At 39.0% G+C, this 19,943-nt stretch overlaps 7 protein-coding genes across 8 annotated transcripts; 4 read left to right on the top strand and 3 right to left on the bottom strand.

Moving 5' to 3' along the window:
* The first annotated feature begins 140 nt into the window (after positions 1-140).
* Positions 141-3,860, top strand: LOC17895713. The gene is made up of 5 exons (XM_023788613.1): positions 141-247; positions 450-2,851; positions 3,247-3,332; positions 3,415-3,445; positions 3,530-3,860. Exons 2-5 carry the CDS (start codon positions 469-471, stop codon positions 3,604-3,606), a joined length of 2,577 nt encoding a protein of 858 aa, XP_023644381.1. The 5' UTR covers positions 141-247; positions 450-468; the 3' UTR covers positions 3,607-3,860.
* Positions 3,861-4,200: 340 nt separating this feature from the next.
* LOC17896286 lies at positions 4,201-6,953 on the top strand. The gene is made up of 2 exons (XM_006300906.2): positions 4,201-4,321; positions 4,560-6,953. The coding sequence occupies exon 2, from the start codon at positions 4,573-4,575 to the stop codon at positions 6,691-6,693; it is 2,121 nt and encodes a 706-aa protein (XP_006300968.1). The 5' UTR covers positions 4,201-4,321; positions 4,560-4,572; the 3' UTR covers positions 6,694-6,953.
* Positions 6,954-7,369: 416 nt separating this feature from the next.
* On the top strand, positions 7,370-9,897 carry LOC17895458. The gene is made up of 2 exons (XM_023787177.1): positions 7,370-7,518; positions 7,723-9,897. The coding sequence occupies exon 2, from the start codon at positions 7,764-7,766 to the stop codon at positions 9,369-9,371; it is 1,608 nt and encodes a 535-aa protein (XP_023642945.1). The 5' UTR covers positions 7,370-7,518; positions 7,723-7,763; the 3' UTR covers positions 9,372-9,897.
* On the top strand, positions 9,375-9,939 carry LOC111831860. The gene has a single exon (XM_023787178.1). It carries the CDS (start codon positions 9,379-9,381, stop codon positions 9,751-9,753), a length of 375 nt encoding a protein of 124 aa, XP_023642946.1. The 5' UTR covers positions 9,375-9,378; the 3' UTR covers positions 9,754-9,939.
* Positions 9,940-10,434: 495 nt separating this feature from the next.
* LOC17894896 (regulatory protein NPR1) lies at positions 10,435-13,260 on the bottom strand. Of its 2 annotated transcripts, XM_006301987.2 has the most exons (4): positions 12,314-13,253; positions 11,430-12,162; positions 11,094-11,297; positions 10,435-11,012 (listed from the first exon to the last, which is right to left on the bottom strand). In XM_006301987.2, the coding sequence occupies exons 1-4, from the start codon at positions 12,872-12,874 to the stop codon at positions 10,732-10,734; spliced, it is 1,779 nt and encodes a 592-aa protein (XP_006302049.1). In that variant the 5' UTR covers positions 12,875-13,253; the 3' UTR covers positions 10,435-10,731. The 2 variants fall into 2 exon arrangements, with proteins under 2 accessions (XP_006302049.1, XP_023642944.1); XM_023787176.1 differs by lacking the exon at positions 10,435-11,012 and having other exon boundaries at positions 11,265-11,345; positions 12,314-13,260.
* A 445-nt stretch (positions 13,261-13,705) lies between these two features.
* On the bottom strand, positions 13,706-14,776 carry LOC17894966 (F-box protein At5g18160). Its single transcript, XM_006301422.2, has one exon. The coding sequence runs from the start codon at positions 14,774-14,776 to the stop codon at positions 13,706-13,708; it is 1,071 nt and encodes a 356-aa protein (XP_006301484.2).
* Positions 14,777-17,416: 2,640 nt separating this feature from the next.
* LOC17894042 (putative F-box protein At4g38870) lies at positions 17,417-18,511 on the bottom strand. The gene has a single exon (XM_006301340.1). It carries the CDS (start codon positions 18,509-18,511, stop codon positions 17,417-17,419), a length of 1,095 nt encoding a protein of 364 aa, XP_006301402.1.
* Between the last annotated feature and the right edge of the window lie 1,432 nt (positions 18,512-19,943).

Here is a 19,943-nt window from a genome sequence, read left to right as displayed (position 1 = left end):
AACGGACTAAACACTAACGGGCTTTCATCTTTCGGCCCAATTATTCTTTAAATTCTGTATTTTTTGTTTCGAATGTGTAATATATAATTTCGAAATGCTATATTTGTGACTTATGCGTTTCCCTTTCCCTGATAGTTTTTGTCACATCACCGGAATTTTTCTTAGAGAAAGGTGAAATTACTTCCGTTTCTGAAAAATCCAAGCTTTGTAACGATACCCAGTTTCGAAAAATCTCCCTTTGTTCCAGGTGCGTAGGAGAGGACCTTACAAGTCTTAAGCTTCAGTATCACTGTTTAGTGTTTATGTTTCCTGAATGGGTTTTATCACTTTATCTGCTTCTTCTGTCCTAACAAGCTTTAGCCTTCCCTTTGGATATGTAGTTTTCTAGGGTTTTGTATGTCATGAGTTAAGGCCTAAAAAGTTTACATTTTTCTTTGGATTTACTGCAGGACTGTTTTGTTCACGGCGATGGAAACTCTTAGAGAAACGGTTACGGTGTTGTGTTACACTAATTGTTCTATTAAGTATGGTCCTGATGGAGTATACTATGAAGGATCTACTCCTAAGAAGGTCAGATTTAGGGGAAATACTGAGTTAAGCACATTGTTGGACGGGCTTTATCCAATTTTTGGATTAGATAAGCAGAGGTCGAAGATTTCAATTTTTGGTAGGCTCCCTGTAGTTGTTTCACCACAGCTATTTACGTATGTACATTTTCCCGTGGTGAACGACTCTACTTTGGAGATTATGCTTGAGGTTTCGAGCAATCATCCTTCTGTTAAAGATGTGGAGTTGTATTTGGAAGTGAAATCAACTTCTGATGATGCAAGTCCTGCTGCTCGTTCATCGCCATTGGAGAATTCAGGAAGTTCCTTGAAAAGACAAAGGACCCAACAACCCAAAGAAGGTAATGTGACACATTCATCTGTTAAATTAGAAAGGGATAATGGGTTAGAGGTTCAGGCAGTGGATAACAATAACGGGTGGACTGGAAACAAGGTAGATGCTGCTTTTGGAAACCGTAGCACTCATCGAGATGGAGGTAGAGAAATGAGGGATACAAACTCAGGGTCGGATGGGTTGGAGCAGGTTGTTAATTTGACAGCAACTAACGGCGATGCACACAAGGATTTGCATGAGTTAGACTTAGAGGAGTCGGCGAATGCATGCTTAAATAAAGGTGTCCAGTCAAGTGCTTCAAATCCGTGGTCTCTCTCCAGTTTGTGGGTTGATGATCATGAATTGCGCGTAGGGTTGTGTTTTAAAGGCAGAGATGAGCTGAAGAAGGCGGTGGACTGGTGCTCCATACGAGGGAGGCAAAAGTTTGTAGTAAGAGAAACCGAGAAAGATGCATATACGTTTGAGTGCATCAGATGGAAATGCAAGTGGTCGCTTCGGGCAGCTAGGATGGAAGAGCATGGACTTGTTGAGATAACCGAGTTTAATAGTCCACATACTTGTTGTCCTATAGGGTCAGATAACTTTGACGTGGAATTTGCAGCAGAGGAGATTGAATGTCTGATCAGGGTACAGCCCACACTAACAGTTGCAGAGTTGAAAGATTGGTGGTTTGAAAAATTTGGCGATGTACTCGAGACTTCAGTAATGCAAGCAGCAAAACAAGAAGTGATCAAAAAAGTCTTTGGAGATTGGGATCGAAGTTTCAGAGTATTACCCAAATTAATGGCAGCGTTTCACTCATCTAATGGCCTACTTGTGGACTGGCAATACGATCTTTTTCCAGATCCTGAATTTGCATCCTTTCGTGGTGTATTTTGGGCGTTTCAACAGTCGATTGAAGGTTTTCGACACTGTAGACCTCTGATCATAGTGGACATCAAAGACTTGAATGGTAAGTACCCTATGAAACTGATGATTGCCTCAGGAGTAGAAGCTGATGATTGCCATTTCCCGCTTGCATTTGCGGTTACCACAGAGGAATCTTCAGACAGTTGGCGTTGGTTTCTCACTGAAATCAGAGAGAAGGTGACACAAAGGAAAGGAATTTGCCTCATCTCCAGTTCCCACCCGGACATACTCGCTGTTATAAACGAACCTGGGTCCCGTTGGCAAGAACCCTGGGCATATCACAGGTTTTGTCTGGATTTTCTGTGCTCTCGATTCCACAATGTTTTTCAAGATGACTACCTGAAGAATCTTGTCTATGAGGCTGGATCCACGAGTCAGAAGGAAGAATTTGATTCCTATATGAATGACATAAAAAAGAATAACAGAGAAGCTCAGAAATGGTTAGACCAATTCCCTCAAAATAAGTGGGCTCAAGCTCATGACAGTGGTCGGAGATATGGAGTCATGACAACCGATACAGAAAATGTGTTTGCAATTTTTGAAAGCGTTCAGTCCCTTGGTCTGCCAGTGACAGCAAACATACTGCTTCTTTTTGATGAGATGAGATTGTTTTTCAACACGGGTCTGTGTGATAGCAGGGGTAGGGTTAACCGGGGAGATATGTACATCAAAACCATCATGGAAAAGCTCGAAGAGTTAATGACAGATTCCATCACTCACGTTATAATGCCCTTAGAGAAAGGTGTTTTTCAGGTCTCAGAGCCATTAAAGAATGATGAATGGGTTGTTCGGCTGAATGAATGCACCTGCACGTGTGGGAAGTTTCAATCAAAGAAGTTTCCATGTCTGCACGCTTTAGCAGTCTGCGAGAAGCTAAAAATCAACCCTTTGCAGTATGTAGACGACTATTACACTCTTGAACGATTACACAAAACTTATGCAGCCACTTTTTCTCCTGTTCCGGAAGTATCAGCTTGGCCAGAAGCTTCTGGAGTTCCGACATTGTTCCCACCGGTCATTCTGCCTCAACCTAACGTATCAGGTAAGTCCATCGAGAGTTTGCATTTTTCCTGTGCCCTGAGCTAACAGTCTTATTAATCCTGAATTTGATTTGAATTGGTTAACAGTCTTATTAAACCAAGAATCATGAATGAAAACTGAACTAAAATCGGTGTGAACATTACTAGTGTATTGTTTCTAATTTCAATATTATCTTAGAATTTATTAGGCATGGATACATCCATACATTCAATACGAAAGATAGCTTTACTCAAGAAGATTTATAACAATCCGAATACTTGTTAACCGAAGATTCCTTAGTTTCATAAACGAAATACAGAAATGAAACTAGGTTTTGCCATCATCAGTTTTGAGATATCTTTCTTTATCTTCTTATGTATCTGACGCCATGTGTTTATCTGTGTTTGTTTAATCTAGTAAATGATAAAACCAAGGAGCCTCCTAGTGATGTAGAATTGAGAAATGCAGTTGTTGATATCTTGAAAGTGGTGGACTTTAAAACGGTGAGGATTCAAACTACAAAAAATTATGTGTCTTCGAAGATAGTCTTAAGTCTCTAATAATAGCTTTGTTATTTCCTGACAGACCGCGATCGCTGACATCCTCAAACGACTTGGTATGAATTAAGATCATATTGTTTTATATCTTCACCGATGATGTGTCTTTGTAATTTATGTTTTTTTTTAACTAATTCTTACAGCTGAGAAGTTCAAAATCGATTTCACCACAAGAAAGTCATCTATAAAGGAAATGATAATAAATGAGCTCAGTTTGTAAGAAGACAAGACCAAGGATGAGGAGTGGAGTAAGTATGTAAGAAGAAATATAGGATTTAACATAAGCTCCATAGGATCCATTCATGCCCACTTTAAACACCGTTTCGATTTTTGAGTTTCTTTCTAATATGGAGAGCTCAAAGTTAGAGAACTAGACTTAGGAATCAAACAAGTTCATGTTTAATTGCGTTGCTGCTTTTGTATGTGAAAATTCAGTCTGGTTCTTTTGAATCCACGGTGGCTTGTTCTGTCTTAGTTAGACTATAACCTTACCATTAAAAAATTTAGAAGTCAACCATTACCGTATCATTCAAAAAGTTGGATGCTTTGGAACTACACGTTATGCATCAATGTTAGGCTGCTTTAGATTGACGACGACACACTAACACCGATCTCATCTTTAAGAAGCAAGAAAACGAATGTTAAATTCTAGGCGGGCATGGGATTGAATGTTTTAGTTTAGAACGGACTCAAACACTAATTAACGGGCTTTCTTATTTCGGCCCAATTGTATTTAATTTTTAGTCTGGCATCGAACAGTCTGTAATCCATTTTGAAAAGCTATACACTTGTTATTTCCCTGTCACAGAAACAGTAGTAGTTGTCTTTATCGGTGGCCATCACCGGAGAAATCCTTAGCGAAAGGTGAAATTACTGAAAGATCCAAGCTTTACTCTGCGACACCCAATCGAAAACCCCCTGCTTTTTTTTTGAAGGTGGGTAAAACTTTACAACTCTTAGTCTATTAGTCTTGAGTGTCACTGTTTATGTTTTTATCTGTTTAGGTTTTTATCTGCTTCTGTAGCTAAAAAAGGTTTCTCCTTTTAGAGCTGGAAAGTATTGTTGACATGGAGTTTTTAGGGTTTTGCATTTTTCTTTACAAGTCTTAGTTTTGAGTATCACTGTTTACGAGTCTAGCCCCAAATTTTACATTTTCCTTTGAATTTACTGCAGGTTTGTTGTGCTCATGGCTCTGGAAACATTCAGAGAAAAGGTTATGGTGTTGTGTCACTTGAATGGTTCTGTTGAGTATGGTGCTGATGGCGTACGCTATGGAGGATCTATTCTTAAAAAGATCACAGTTATGCGAAAGACGGCGTTAAACACATTGTTAGATAGGCTTTATGAAATTTTTGGATTAGATAAGCAAAAATTGGAGTTCAAAATATTTGGAAGGTACCCTGTAGTTGTTTCACCGGATCTGTTTACGTATGCACATCTTCCCGTGGTGGACAACATTAGTTTGGAAGCTATGCTTGAGGTCTCAAGCAATCATCCTTCTATAAAAAATGTGGAATTCTATTTGGAAGCTAAACCAACTTCTGATGAGGTTATTGTTCCTGTTATTTGTTCTTCGCCATTGGAAAGTCCTGGTAGTTCCTCGAAAAGACAGAGAACACTAGAAATGACGGATAAACCTTCAAATTCGGATGGCTGCTTGGTTAACGTTGTCAATTCTGGTGTTTTAAAACCGTGTCTTGTGCCCAGTCTGTGGATTGATGACGATCATGACATGCATTTAGGATTGTGTTTTAAAGATAGAGATGAATTGAAGAAGGCAGTGGATTGGTGGTCTATTAAAAGTCGTCGAAAGTATATATTAAGAGAGCCTGAGAAGGACATTTATAAGTTTGAGTGCATAAGGTGGAAATGCAAGTGGTCATTATGCGCAACTAGAATGGAAAAACACGGGCTTGTTGAGATAACCAGATATACTGCCCCACATACTTGTAGTCCTGAAGATTTTAAAGCAAAGTTTGTAAAAGATGAAATTGAACGTGTGGTAAGGGTACAGCCAACGCTCTCAATTGTAGAGTTGAATAACTGGTGGAGAGAAAAAAATGGCTATGAGCTTGAAACCACAGAGATGGAGGAAGCAAGAGATGAAACTATCAAAAGAGTCTTTGGAGATGAGGATCAGAGTTTCAGAGTCATACCGAAGTTAATGTCTGCATTACACACTTCTAATGGGCTGCTTGTGGACTGGCAATATAGTCGTTTTCCTAACACTGAATTTGCATCTTTCCGTGGCGTGTTTTGGGCGTTTTCACAGTCCATTAAAGGGTTTCAACATTGTAGACCTCTGATCCAAGTGGAGTCCTTAGACTTAAGCGGTAAGTATCCTATGAAATTGATTGTTGCCTTGGGGGTAGATGCAAGTAACGGTTATTTTCCTCTTGCATTTTCGGTTACTAAAGAACTGTCCGTTGACATTTGGCGTTGGTTTCTCACTGCAATCAGAGAGAAGGTAACTCAAAGGAAAGGCCTTTGCCTCATCTCCAGTCCCCACCCCGACATACTTGCTGTTATTAATGAACCAGGGTTTTTGTGGCAAGAACCCTGGGCTTATCACATGTTCTCTCTGGATCAACTGTGCCGTCATTTCCATGACGTTTTTGTAGACCGCTACCTTGAGACTCTTTTGTACAACGCTGGATACACGAAAAAAAAAGATGATTTTGATTCATGCATGAAGGACATCGAAAAGATGAACCCAGAAGCTCGGAAGTGGTTAGACCAATTCCTTCCACATCAGTGGGCTCTTGCTCATGACAGTGGTCTGAGATATGGAATCATGGAGATAGATCTAGATGATGGGTTTCCATCTTTAGACCTCAGTGATTATACAACAGGGGATATGATGCTTCTGTTTGATAAGTTGAGATCCTTGTTCGATGAGAACCTTAGATGGAGCTGTGCCTCTCTTAATCGTGGGGATGTGTACACCAGCCCTGTCATGATCAAGCTTGAAGAGTTCATGAAATCTTCCATTACATACGTTATAACGCCTTTAGAGAGAGATTCATTTCAGGTCTCAGAGCATTCAGAAAAGGAGAAATGGATTGTCCAGTTGAATGGCTCAACCTGCACGTGTGGGGAGTTCCAAATTTACAAGTTCCCATGTCTGCACGCTCTAGCAGTCTGCGAGAAGCTCAAAATCAACCCTTTGCAGTATGTAGACGACTGTTACTCTGTTGAACGGTATTACAAAACTTATGCCGCCCCATTTTCTCCTGTCCCGGAAGTTGCAGCTTGGCCTGAAGCTTCTGGAGTTCCAACATTGTTTCCTCCTTGCCCGCCTAATTAACACTCCAGATAAGTCCTAACACATAACTACTAAGAAGAAGAGCTGGAAGTTAGATGGATTTGAGTAAAACCGAACCCAGCATTTTGGTGGACTGGTGATTTTGTAGTATCTTTTGACTTTCGGAAAGTATGATAAATCCACTTCCAGTTAATATAACGGAGACATGATAGATACATTGCTTCTTTTTTTTTTTGTATATGAAAATTAATCCTTGTTGTTCTTGAAAACTTTTGGTGAGATCCCCTGAACCATTATGAAAACCAAGGCTAAACCGGATCGGAAACGTAACCCCACCATCGTCTCTTGCTTCTTTACGATCTCTTTGCCAAACTTATTATTATACTCTTCCTCTCACATCCTTCCCTCTCTGATAGTATTCAAATGGTGTCTACATGTTATATTTCCTCTAACAAAGTTTCTACATCTGTAAAGAGGCTTACTGTGTGGACAGAATCATCCTTACCAATTTTGAGTTTTCAAATTTTGATGCTTCTATTGATATTTACCCCATACAATATTGAAAGACAAGAATGATTGGGATTGGGACATGAAAGTTGAATTTAGGCGGGAAAATTTGAGTATTTTGCTAGTGTAGAACCGGACTCAAACATTAACGGGCTTTCTTCTTTTGGCCCAATAGCATATTCTGGTTTAAGCTACATTGAAACACCCGACATCTGCGAGTTCGCTGGCACAGTTGTCATGTTCACCGGTGACAAGTGGCTACATCACCGGAGAAGTCATTAGCGGCCGGCGAAATTACTTAAAATTTCTGAGATTCCAAACTTCTCTGCCACACACGATTTAAATTTCTCCGGTTTTCAGGTAAGTGATAGACCTTTACAAGTCTTACTTTTAGAGTGTCACTGTTTAGGGTTTATGTTTTCTAATTGGATTTATCTGCTTATCGCCGAAAAGCTTTAGCCTTTTTTTTTTCTTTTAGATATGGAGTTTTCGAGCTTTTAAGTAGAAGTAGTGTTAGGAGTTTAGGCCAAAAAAGTTTACATTTTTACCCTAAATTCAATGCAGGATTGTTTTGCTCCTGGCGATGGAAACCTTGAGAAAAGGTTATGGTTTTGTGTCACTGGAATGGTACTATCAAGTATGGTCCTGATGGCGTATACTATGAAGGTTTAACTCCTACAAAGATCAGAGTTAGGCAAAAGACTGCCTTGAGTACGTTGTTGAATGGGCTTTATCCAATTTTTGGATTAGATAAGCAGAAATCAGAGTTCAAAATCTTCGGTAGGTACCCTGTAGTTGTTTCACCGGATCTGTTTACGTATCTACTCCTTCCTGTGGTGAACGACACTAGTTTGGAGACTATGCTTGAGGTTCCAACCAATCATCCTTCTATTAAAGATGTGGAGTTGTATTTGGAAGTGAAATCGACTTCTGATGATGTTGCTGTTCCTGCTGCTTGTTCATCACTATTTGAAAACCCTGGTACTTCGTCAAAAAGACAGAGGACCCAACAACCCCCAGAAGCTACTGGTTATGTGACACATCCATCTGTTAAATTAGAGCGGGATGTTGGGTTAAAGGTTTGGAGAGTGGATAACAGTAACGGGTGGATTGAAGACGAGGCAGGTGCTGATATTGGAAACAGTAGCACTCATGGAGGTGGAGATGGAGAAATGACAGATAAAAACTCAGGTTCGGATGGGGTGGAGGAGGTGGTTAACTTGACAGCGGATAACGATAGTGCACACAAGGGTTTGAATGTGCCAGACTTAGAGGCATCTGCAAATGCTTGCTTATTAAAGAAAGGGGTCAATTCAAGTCCTTTAAAACCGCAGATTATGTCCAGTTTGTGGGTTGATGATCATGAATTGCGCGTGGGGTTGTGTTTTAAAGATAGATATGAGCTAAAGAAAGTAGTGGACTGGTGCTCCTTTAGAGGGGGGCAAAGGTGTGTAGTAAAAGAGATTAAGAAGGACGAGTATCTGTTTGAGTGCATTAGATGGAAATGCAATTGGTCGCTTCTGGCAGCTAGAATGGAAGACCACGGGTTTGTTGAGATAACCAAGTGTAGTGGTCCACATACTTGCTGTTCTATTGAGCCGGATAGTTTCGATGTAGAATTTGCAGCAGATGAGATTGAATGTCTGATCAGGGTACAACCCACTCTAACAATTGCAGAGTTGAAAGATTGGTGGTTTAAAAAATTTGGCTGCAAGCTTGAGACTGCAAAGATGCAGGCAGCAAAAAAGGAAGCGATAAGAAAAACATATGGGGATTGGGATCAAAGTTTCAGATTATTGCCCAAATTAATGGCTGCGTTTCACTCATCTAATGGGCTACTTGTTGACTGGCAATACGATAGTTTTCCTAATTCTGAATTTGCATCATTCCGTGGCGTGTTTTGGGCGTTTTCTCAGTCCATTAAAGGGTTCCCACACTGCAGACCTCTAATCATAGTGGACACCAAAGACTTGGACGGTAAGTACCCTATGAAATTGATGATTGCCCAGGGAGTCGATGCTGATGATTATTTTTTCCCGCTTGCATTTGCGATTACCCAAAAAGCATCCACCAATAGTTGGCGTTGGTTTTTCACACAAATCAGAGAGAAGGTTACACAAAGGAAAGACATATGCCTCATCTCCAGTCCCCACCGTGACATAGTCGCTGTTGTTAACGAACCGGGCTCTCTGTGGCAAGAACCCTGGTACTGACGTTGTAATGCCATTAGACAAAGGTGCGTTTCAGGTCACAAAGCCGTTACAGAAGGATGGATGGATCGTCAGACTGAGTGAATGCACCTGCACATGTGGGGAGTTTCAATCGGAAAAGTTCCCATGTCTGCACGCTCTAGCAGTCTGCGAGAAGCTGAAAATCAACCCTTTGCAATATGTAGACGACTGTTACACTCTTGAACAACTACACAAAACTTATGCAGCCACGTTTTATCCTGTTCCAGAAGTATCAGCTTGGCCGGAAGCTTCTGGAGTTCCAACATTGTTCCCTCCACCTCCAGTCATTCTGCCACCACCGCCTCCACCTGCAGTCATTCGGACTCCACCTAACGTATCAAGTAAGCCCCCAACACAAACCTAGTACTTGCACTAGTAAGAAGATGAGCTGAAAGTAGGATTAAACTGGTTTGGGTTATATATATTGTAATGTCGTAAAAAAGACACTACGTGCTTTTGTTTGTGAATAAGTAAAACAATGCTGTGTGAGAGTTACGCATTTTGGTAAGCGCAGTCCATTAATCAAAGACAAATCCGGTATTATATAGCATTACTAGGTGCACTGTAATATCAATTGTTTGTAATCACAAAAGAACCGTAGTAATTTACATTTAGTAAAATATGGATACATTGGATAGAAAGTTACTTTAGTCAAGACTAAGTTACAGAATAATATGAACTCTCACTTTTGATTGGATAGAAAATAATACTTTAGTCAAGACTTAGTTCTAGAGCTCCTTTTACAAACGATGTATTAATTCAGCGAGAGGATAAAGATTACATAGTCTTACCCGATGATACACGAGGCTCTTGACTAACGTTGAGCTGGCACAAACTAGAGCTTTAAGTATTAACATCTTTGACAAAGTGATTAATTCCGTTTCCGAGGTTAGTGTTAAGTTCGACTTCTTGTTGTCTAATGAGGGAAATAAATAACTCATTATCGAGTAAGGAAATCAAGAATTTGGAGTCCAAAATTGTAAACTTCAAAATGCACTGCAGCTATAAATAATAAAACATAAGATAACATGAACGTTGCTAGAAGTTAAGTGAACATTTCTTCCAAGATCATGGATTCTTGTTGAACTTCAGCGAAGGGAACTTGAATATGATTCTTGTTAACTCTGTAACACCATGGGTTATTTTTGTGTACATAATATATTACAAGTCTGTATATCGCTGGTTCAATAAGTTACAACATTTGTCTGAACACACCTGAAGCTAAACAACCTTGGATGCAAGATTAAGAACAATAACTATATGACGCCAACAATACACATAAATAGTAACAATCATCAAGAAAACAAAATGATATGGTACAGCAAAAATTACCCAAAGAGTCTCACCGACGCCGATTAGAGAGTTTACGATTAGACCTTTTTCCAGCGGTTGGTTTTGATGTGGAAGAAGACGAAGCTGCGTGCGACGAATTCCGAATTTCCAATTTGTCCTCAGTAAAGGCCTTCTTCAGTGACTCTTGTATTTCCATATACCTTTGCCTCTTTTGTAGTCGGTTCTGAGGGGTGTCTTCTTCTCCACAAGCCAGTTCAGTCAAATCATCACAGTCCATAATCCGGTCGAGCACATCTGAACAGCGTGGGAAGAAGCGTTTCCCAAGTTCCACTGATGAAAGGCAGCAAGTGACAAAACCATGTTTAGTTTTGTTCTTTTTTGAGAAGGAGTAGATGAAGTGAGAGTCCATACCGGTTTTAGTAAGCGCTTTTAGTCGACTTTGATGCTCTTCTAGGATTTTGAAAGGTGCTATATCTACGTCCGGTGATGTCCTCTTTTTGCCAGTGAGATGGGCAGGCTCGTCGCTAGTCACTATGAACTCACATGTTCCTTTCATTTGGGCTATCTCCATTGCCATTTGTGCTTCCGTTGGAAAGAGGCGTTGAGCAAGCGCAACTAATCAGTGGACATAAAAGCATCGTTATCATTAGTTCACTCTGTTTCCTAACAGAGCACACCAAATCCAATCCAAACATATGAGACCTCAAACGTAAAAGTAAAGAAATAAGAGTTGAGAGATGATACTACCTCTATTTTCAAGATCGAGTAGCCTTTCCTTCAGTTCCTTGGCAGCCATTGCAAGAGGAGGAGCATCTGTAGGAATTGTAACTCGTTTATCAGCTTCCTCTAATATTCCTACGCATACTCGACCTTTTTGAGAATGCTTGCTTTGCTCCGGAACATTATTATACTCAACCGCCATAGTGGCTCGTTTAGCGATCAAGAGAGCGGTTCTACCTTCCAAAGTTGTTTCTGATGCACGCGCACCTTTTTCCAGTAGAGATAGTATCAGTTGTGGCTCCTTACGCATCGCAGCGACATGAAGCACCGTGTATCCCCTCGGATTTCTACGGTTGACATCGGCAAGATCCAGTTTTAGGAGATCTGTTGCGGTCTTCACATCGCAATATGCAACAGCAAAATGAAGAGCACACGCATCATCTAGGTTGGTGTGGCCTTCCGTCAAAAGCAAATTGACTAGCGTGATATCATCCGAGTCAAGTGCCTTATGTATCTTGGAGACATGTAACTCTAGTTCAGGTACCTCGGAACCGAGCTCTTTACGTTTGCCAATTATCTGTTTGACAATCTCTTCCGGCAAAGACTTGTCAAGACTAACTTTATCGACATCAGACTTGACAATAATCTCTATGCATCTATCCAATAGCTTGGTACATGATGTACCACATATATTAGCAAGCTTGAGTATAACCAAAGCGTCCTCTATGAAAACTTTGTCTACAATTTTCAGTAAATGCCTCTGAAATGCAAACAAAAGTACTCCCAAGTAAGAACATATATATATATATATATATATATATATATATATATATATATATATATATATATATATATATATATATATATATATATAACTTGACGAATGTATAAAAAGCTTATGCAGATGGTACCTGATAGAGTTTGACTAATTCAGGGATCTTGAAGATGAAAGCCAAATAGAGAACCTCCAACCTGAAATCCACCGCCGGCCGGCAAGCCTCGTGGGGGCAGTTGTCGTCTGCGCATTCAGACACTCCTTTCGGAGGTGGCCTCACTCTGCTGCTGTAAACATAAGCCAAAACTGTCACTACCGAGTCGAAACTGACTTCGTAATCCTTGGCAATCTCCTTCAGCTCGAGCTTCACGATGGCGTTGGAATCTTTCTCCTTCTCGGCGGCGGCTAAAGCGTTCTTGAAGAAAGGGCTTCTCGCTGAGACAACGCAGCGGTGGAAAGATACTTCCCTGCCGTCAGCGAGAACGAGCTTAGCGTCGCTGTAGAAATCTTCCGGCGAGTCAAACACGGATTCGAGGCTGTTGGAGAGCAATCGCAGAGCCGAAACATCAGGTCCGGTTAGAAGTTTTTCGGCGGCAGGATAAACGATAGAGGACTCGGTGGGCGCAGGTGCGGCGGCGAAGAAGCTAGCACTGCTGATTTCATAGGAATCGGCAAATCCATCAAGATTGGTGTCCATCAAAACAGGTTCTTGAAAATTTCAAGAAAGTAAAGAACTCCTTTCAATCAACGAAGAAAAAGAAACGATTTGGTAAAGATGGAAGAGAAGATAATAACCATTGACGAGCAGAGAACGAGAGAGAGTAAGGAAGCAGCTAGAGCCAAAAAAAAAGCCAAAGTCAAGTCAACGAGGATTAGAGAGTAGTGGTGAGAGAGAGATGAAGCATCCTCGAACAGTTTTCACCAGTATCGGTAAGTTTCCAGGAAAAGGAATTTTAATATAGTTCCTTCATTTAACAGGAATACTAAACCGGTTCGACTGTTGCTATTTTTGTATGTGAAATTCAGCCCGGTTCAGTGATCCCTTTGATGAACGGACCAAACCGGTTTTGGGGATAAATTGTTTGATTCAAAATCAAGAACAAATAAATAACACATTAACACTAAACATGCTTACAATTTACATTTCTAGTTTTCTTTGACAAATTGGTTATTTCCAAGGCCGGTTCATTTGAGGTGTCATAAGCAAGCGATGGTTTCATTAGACTATGCTCAGGTGGTTCGATCATTTGAGATATGAAAGAGACTTTAGTTCAGTGTAGTATGATATTGTTGGATTTATATATTTTTCTTTTTTAAGTTGAGATTCATTGTATCAAAATGAAACAAAGATTCGTTACACTATGCAAAGAATCACAAACAGGAAAGTGTAGCAAAATATCAAAAGTGAAAAACAAAAATTAAATAACAAAAAGCATAAGTTGTCTTGTTTTATTCAGAGCCGTTGGATCTCCCGGATAGGTTATTGTCTTATTCTGAGCCGTTGGATCTCCCGAATAGGTTGTTTGTTTTATTCAGAGTCGTTGGGTCTCGCGTCAAATTCAACTCTTTTGTGATCAGAAAAGAGAAGAAAATAAAAAATGGTCGAAATATTGGGAGGGGAGTAATTTGGAGCCCTTATTTGTAAAATCTCAGATTCTCCGTTATTCATGTTGCGTAAGCAGATTTGGTTCTTGTCAGCCAGCGTTACGACGTCGTTGCTTAAGAAGCCCACGGTTTTGAGGCTTAAGTCTTTAGGAAACTCTTTAACATTTACCCAAGAACCCCCAAAAGGGCTTTTCAAAACCCATACCTCCTCATAGTTCAGTCCATCCTTGGTTCTCGAACTTATAATCGCAAGCTTACCTTCGTAGCTTGACAAATCTTGAGAGTTACCGCTTGCTATATCCTCAGGAACCGGAGAGTATGACCAAGCTTCGGTTTCGAAACAAAACCGGATCACATGCTTGCGGGTTAACCAATGCAAAAACCCGTAAGAAGATGTCGGTTTAGAGTTCCAATAACTCAACATGTCTCCTTCCACTAGTTCCAAATTGTTCAACCTTTTCCATGCAAACGTATCCGAGTCGAAAACTTCACAGACGAAACTAGTATTGAAAGTGTACCTTTGATTCTCCATGTAACAGACATGTGAGAGCCTGAGGATCTTGTACCGAAAAGGGTTAGAGCCAATAACCATTAAACCGGTAGCTACGGTGATAGACTGGTTTTTGGGTTGGGGTAAGACCAGGTACTGTTTCGTTGTTGGTTTGCAGATGATGTACTCCGTTAACGGACGATCGTCAACACAAAGCAAGATCCCATGACTTGCGTCACAAGCTTCAATCGTTATTCCCATCGGAAGAAAATCTAGCGAGACTTCATGAGTCCCACCAGGTTCGTTTCCGAGAGCTTCGACGAAAAAAGAGCGTAGAGTTAGCCTTCTCGAGTACTGGAGGAAGTAGCCGCAAATGGTTTCGGTTCTTTCGAGATTCAGTTTCAGAAACTTAGAAGTGTAAGTTGTCTTGCTACATTCTTTGTTTAGGAATCTGAATTTTTCGACCGCCCAAAATGGAGTACGGGAAAGAACCTCACTGAACATGTCTTGATTTATCATCTCAAAAGAACTTTGTGAGAAATGTCAAAAGACAAGAATGAATATTTGTGTTTGTTTGATCTGTGGCTACTTACAACAACAAATAGCTATATATATAGGATGGTTTTGTAACCCTATCTCCTTCTTGTTTCATTATTTTGGTGACAATGACAACAACGCACCAATCTGTATTGTTGTTTTTGAATATTATCAAATTTTTATTTGCATATCACAAATCAATTACCACAATTAGAAGCTAGAATATGTGTATATTCAATATTACTGGAAAATGGAAAAAATCGGGTAGTGTTCACTTCACTTGTAAAGTCTGAATCACAAATCAAATATATATAAATACGTAGGTGTCTCAATTTCCTACATAATTATATATTTATTAACAAAATTGAACCAATGATATCATTAAAATTAAAATATTTTATATTTTTATTTTATCAAAAGAATCTCTTGAGTTTTGGTATCAAATTTTCATTTGTATATAACAAATTACCAATTGGAAATCGGTTAAAGATCATTGAATCATCCATTATCCACTTCACTTGTATTGTCTAAATTATATACTTGATAGATTCTATGATCTATATTTTAGGAAATGAATACTATGAAAATATAGTTGAACTAAATTTAGGCTACAAGTGATCAAGTGAATTGTGATGATTCAATTACCCCAACCTGATTTTCAATTCCATTCATATGAAAAATATATATAGCTTCCAATTAATAATTTGTGATATGCAAATAAAAATTTGAGATAATAATTTAATATTCTTAACTAAAAAGTCAATAAATTACTTTCTAAAAAATAAGACAAAATAAATCTACATATTGTAAATTGACTAATATAGTAATAAACCAAATGAGATCAAGCAGAAAAATCTAAACCCGATATGGTTCATTCACAATACTGTACTACAAAAAAAAAAACATTTTTAACTTTTATTTTAGTTTATATCATTGGTTTAATCTTTTAATATGAATTATATATAAAACATGTATTTGATATATAATTCAAACGGTACATGTGAAGTGAATACTGGTGATCCAATTATCCATGCATACCAATTTTTCATTTTCCAGCAATATGGAATACATATATTATTCATCAGAATTATGTTAAGAAAGTTGTAAGTATTTACAACCTAAAACCAAATCATCCCCACTATGAAACAAATTAATAAGAACCACTAGAACATTGTTTCAGATTAATCATATATAATGAAAAATGACATTCAGAAATTCAATACTTGTTGTATTGAGTGAACAAAATACCATTAACCAAGAAATCACCAACACAAAATAGCATTACATGACTTACATCACAAGCTTCAAATCTTCACATTTTCGTAAGTAGAAAATCAAGTGAAATTTAAAATCTACAAAGATGTTTTCGCAATGTGAAAGTAAAACTTTATATATTCATCATATTTTATTTAAAACAAAATTGGTTCTTCCGAACTTTGAAACGAAAGAAAACATAATCGTATACGCAATCGACTACAGTTGGATTACGTACCTACACCAGATAATAAAAGAACTTGGAGAGGACTCAGTTGTTACTTGTTAGTTAGTTGCCCCTTGGTTTTAGGGTGGATCTACCTCTTCCACATTGACGATGCCCTCCTACTCACGATCTTATATAACTTGCACTCATTATTTCAATATGAAAAACATTACAATTGAATTACATACCTACACCAGATAATTTCAAAGAATCTTTGATGGTCACATCTTGATTCATTACCGAAGATTCATGACTTTTGTTTTCAGATCGAGAAGAGAGATTTTATGAGTTTTAGGAGGATATGAAAACAATAATGAATTTGATAGTTATATTTTTTTGCCTAAAAGTATAAATAGGAGCGCCGATTCATCTGTATTCTCATAAAATAAAATTTAAGATGTTATATTTCTTTATTTATTTCTTTAGTTGTTTGAAATCCGCAATATGGATCCTAATTAAATATCGTAAATCGCATACCATTGGCGGCCTTTTTTTTTTTTTACTAAATTTATCAGAGCCCTCACAACTAAAACCGCTTAACAAAAATGTAAATCATCAACAAAAGTGTGTTTTATATTCTTAATAATATTTTCCAAGAGTTGTAGCATTTGGTGATGCTTGTAAAATGCCTCTACCATTTGGCTTCTTGCTTCAACATCCTTTAAATAAAAGCATGTTCATAGAACATTTTAGTTAAATAAAAAATGATATTTTAGAAATTATATATCCATTATTTTTTATCAACTATTTTCCACTAATGTTTAAAGATATGGTATTAAAGAGAGTGACATTTTTGTAGCTGTTTTGAAGATGAGGATTTATTTTATAAATGTACTTCAAAAATACCAATGTAGTTATTTCGTTTATTGAAAAGGTAATTTTCATTGTTTCACGCTTCCACTTGTTTAAGTCGAACATTTTTCTGGGACAATGAGTTGGTTTTTTTATTTTGGGTCAGAAAATGAGTTCGTTTTATTAAAAGGTTTTTTTTTTTTTGTATATACACATAAAGACTTCTTTAGTTATTTACCTTCGACTTCTCGTGTGCAATCGTGCTCAATCATGCTAAGTCATCAGTTTCTATCAAGAGTCAAGACCTACGACGTAAAACCAAATTCATAACACGTCTAAACAAATTTGGCTGCTTTCACAATCACACCCTTCAAGTTTCTTCCTTCTTCCAGATCAACTCTCTCGTAATCAGAACAAAACGGGAAACAACCGTAACTGGCAAATTCCTTGATTGCATGAAGAATATCCAACTTCTCAGTGTTTATGTTGTAGAAGCAAACACGTTCCCAGCTACAAAGTGTTACGGCGTCGTTGCTTGGTGTCCAGAGAATGTCATCCTTCCCCCAAATGCTTTTAATATCTTTCACTTTTTCCCATTTCTTTCCAAAACTGCTCTTCAAAACCCATAACCCGTGAACATCTTCTTGATCTTTGTTTGTCCACTCACGAATAACACCTAGCTTCCCTTCGTATCTGACCAGTTTTGGGAATACACCAAAGTTTGGAGTATGTAAGAAAGACCAAGCTTCGGTTTTAAGACAGAACCGGATCACATTGTTGTTCCGGGATCTCCAGTGCAAGAAGCCAGAAGCTTGTACCGGTTTTGAAAGAATGAGACCGTCTGTTCTTGGTAGACGCAAGTTTTTTAGTCTCTTCCACGTGAACAAGTCGGAATCGAAAACTTCGCACGCGAAGGTTCTGAGGTTCCGGTTCATACCGGGCGACTTCGAAAGCCTACATATTTTATACCGGAAAGGGTCCAACCCGACTACCGTTATACCCAATGACTTGTCACGACCCGGCACTTTTGGGTTCGGTATGATCTGATACTGTTTTGTGGTTGGTTTGCAGACTATGTATTCCGGTATTAGTCCTGTGTCATTAACACAAAGCAATATCCCATTACTTGCATCACAAGCTTCTATATTCACCTTTCCCTGTGGCAGGAAATCGATAGAGACTCCGTTGTTTCGTACATCGCTCCTCTCTTGGATAAAACTAGTTCGAAGTTTATCGCCTCCTTCTTTGTAGCGTTGTAGGAAGTATCCGGAAACAGAATTTGTTCTGTGGAGATTAAGATCGAGAAACCATGACTCGTAGCTTCTCTTGTTGCACTCTTTATTCATGACCCTGAATTTTCTGATTACAGACGCCTGTAGATAAGAAAGAACTTCTTGGACCATGTCTTGATTTATCACCGGAGAACTCATGATCCTGATGTCGAAAAAAAGATGTGAGCAGTGAGCACGATCACCGAATGAGAAATATAAAATTCAGGATCGGTAAAGCGAAGAACATCATATAAATATATAGTGTTAGTATATCCTTTTTTGTTTAGGAAAAGTACCAATATTGCCTTTTTTCTTCTTCGCTAGTGTTTATACTATCATGCTGAAGGGTTAAACCGGAACACATACCTAGATCGGTTAAGTAACAAATTTGACACAAGTTCGTCTGAGAATCGATAGGAATGCAGAAATCGGGTGTCACGTTTTAAACCAAGTTTCCAAGATTGTTCTGTTCTTTATCTTTGTTTGTTTGTGTTTGCAGAAGTAAGAACAAGAAGAAGAGAGAAGAGAGAAGACACAGAGATTTACAAGTTCCCAAGGCCAATGTGGCCAAGGTACGTCTTGGTGAGCTTAAACCAGCTCACAAGGTTTCCTTTAAGTGTTTAAAACCAGAGTTACAAGAAACCAGAAAGAACAACAACCCAGAGATTCAACACCAAGCTATAAAAGAAGATAAGCTCTTCTCCTATCTCTTAAAACCTCTCTAGATTTTTCTGCTTGTAACTCACGCTCTTCTCATCTTGTCATTATGCCCTCTGCTTTTCCTTTTATACACCTAATGGACGCTCCCTTTTCAGGTCACTCCAAAACCTAGGCGTAACAAACCTTTCACCGCCAACGTCTCCTTTCGAGACCGTGTCCTTCAAGTGAAGACAAAAGCAGAGTGTTGACTGTTCACGTGGGCATACAGCTTTTCCAAACCTGGGCCTTACCAAAGACTTAACTTAAGCCCAATAGCTGTCTCAAGCCCACCTTGTTGAAACTGGATCGTTTCTTCACATACTCCACCTCGATCCTGTTCCGACAACCCGAAAGAACCTTCCATTCTGTCCTTTCGTCCCTGCTTCGACTGCACCGCCGAAGCCCTAGCTCAACTTGAGCTAGATCTAGTGTTTGATAACACATAGATCACTTCTCCCATCCTCAAACTTCTTTACTGGTAGAGGTTTGGTGAGAAGGTCAGCTGGGTTTATGCTTGTGTCGATTTTGGTCACAATTACATCCCCATCTTCTATCACATCCCGAATGAAGTGATAACGCGTCTGTATATGCTTCGTTCTTTCATGGAAGACGCTATTCTTGGCCAAACAAATCGCGCTTTGAGAGTCGCAGAAGATTTCAACACTCTCTTGATGAAATCCAAGCTCACAGGTAATCCTCTTTAGCCATAGAGCCTCTTTTGCGGATTCTGCTAAGGCCATGTACTCTGCCTCTGTTGATGACAAAGCCGATATCTGTTGCAGGCCGGATCTCCAACTCACGGTGTTTCCTCCTACCTGAAAAGCATATCCTGTAATAGATCTCCTTCTATCCAGGTCAGTCGCGTAGTCGCTATCACAATAGCCTTTAATCT

The sequence above is a fragment of the Capsella rubella genome, unplaced genomic scaffold, assembly GCF_000375325.1.
Source record: "Capsella rubella cultivar Monte Gargano unplaced genomic scaffold, Caprub1_0 scaffold_2, whole genome shotgun sequence".
Classification (NCBI taxonomy): Eukaryota; Viridiplantae; Streptophyta; class Magnoliopsida; order Brassicales; family Brassicaceae; genus Capsella; species Capsella rubella.
Note: the sequence above shows the minus strand (reverse complement) of the source record. Positions and strands in the feature narration are given on the sequence as shown.

Bases quoted from the DNA above. Each gene is read 5' to 3' on its own strand.
- LOC17895713 (XM_023788613.1), top strand. From the start codon at position 469: ATGGAAACTCTTAGAGAAACGGTTACGGTGTTGTGTTACACTAATTGT. The intron at 2,852-3,246 runs GTAAGTCCATCG...TGTTTAATCTAG, and splicing joins GCCTCAACCTAACGTATCAG to TAAATGATAAAACCAAGGAG. The intron at 3,446-3,529 runs GTATGAATTAAG...TAATTCTTACAG, and splicing joins TGACATCCTCAAACGACTTG to CTGAGAAGTTCAAAATCGAT.
- LOC17894896 (XM_006301987.2), bottom strand. From the start codon at position 12,874: ATGGACACCAATCTTGATGGATTTGCCGATTCCTATGAAATCAGCAGT. The intron at 12,163-12,313 runs GTACCATCTGCA...TTTGCATTTCAG, and splicing joins AATTAGTCAAACTCTATCAG to AGGCATTTACTGAAAATTGT. The intron at 11,013-11,093 runs GTATGGACTCTC...GCCTTTCATCAG, and splicing joins AAAAGCGCTTACTAAAACCG to TGGAACTTGGGAAACGCTTC.
- LOC17896286 (XM_006300906.2), top strand. From the start codon at position 4,573: ATGGCTCTGGAAACATTCAGAGAAAAGGTTATGGTGTTGTGTCACTTG.
- LOC17895458 (XM_023787177.1), top strand. From the start codon at position 7,764: ATGGTTTTGTGTCACTGGAATGGTACTATCAAGTATGGTCCTGATGGC.
- LOC17894042 (XM_006301340.1), bottom strand. From the start codon at position 18,511: ATGAGTTCTCCGGTGATAAATCAAGACATGGTCCAAGAAGTTCTTTCT.
- LOC111831860 (XM_023787178.1), top strand. From the start codon at position 9,379: ATGCCATTAGACAAAGGTGCGTTTCAGGTCACAAAGCCGTTACAGAAG.
- LOC17894966 (XM_006301422.2), bottom strand. From the start codon at position 14,776: ATGTTCAGTGAGGTTCTTTCCCGTACTCCATTTTGGGCGGTCGAAAAA.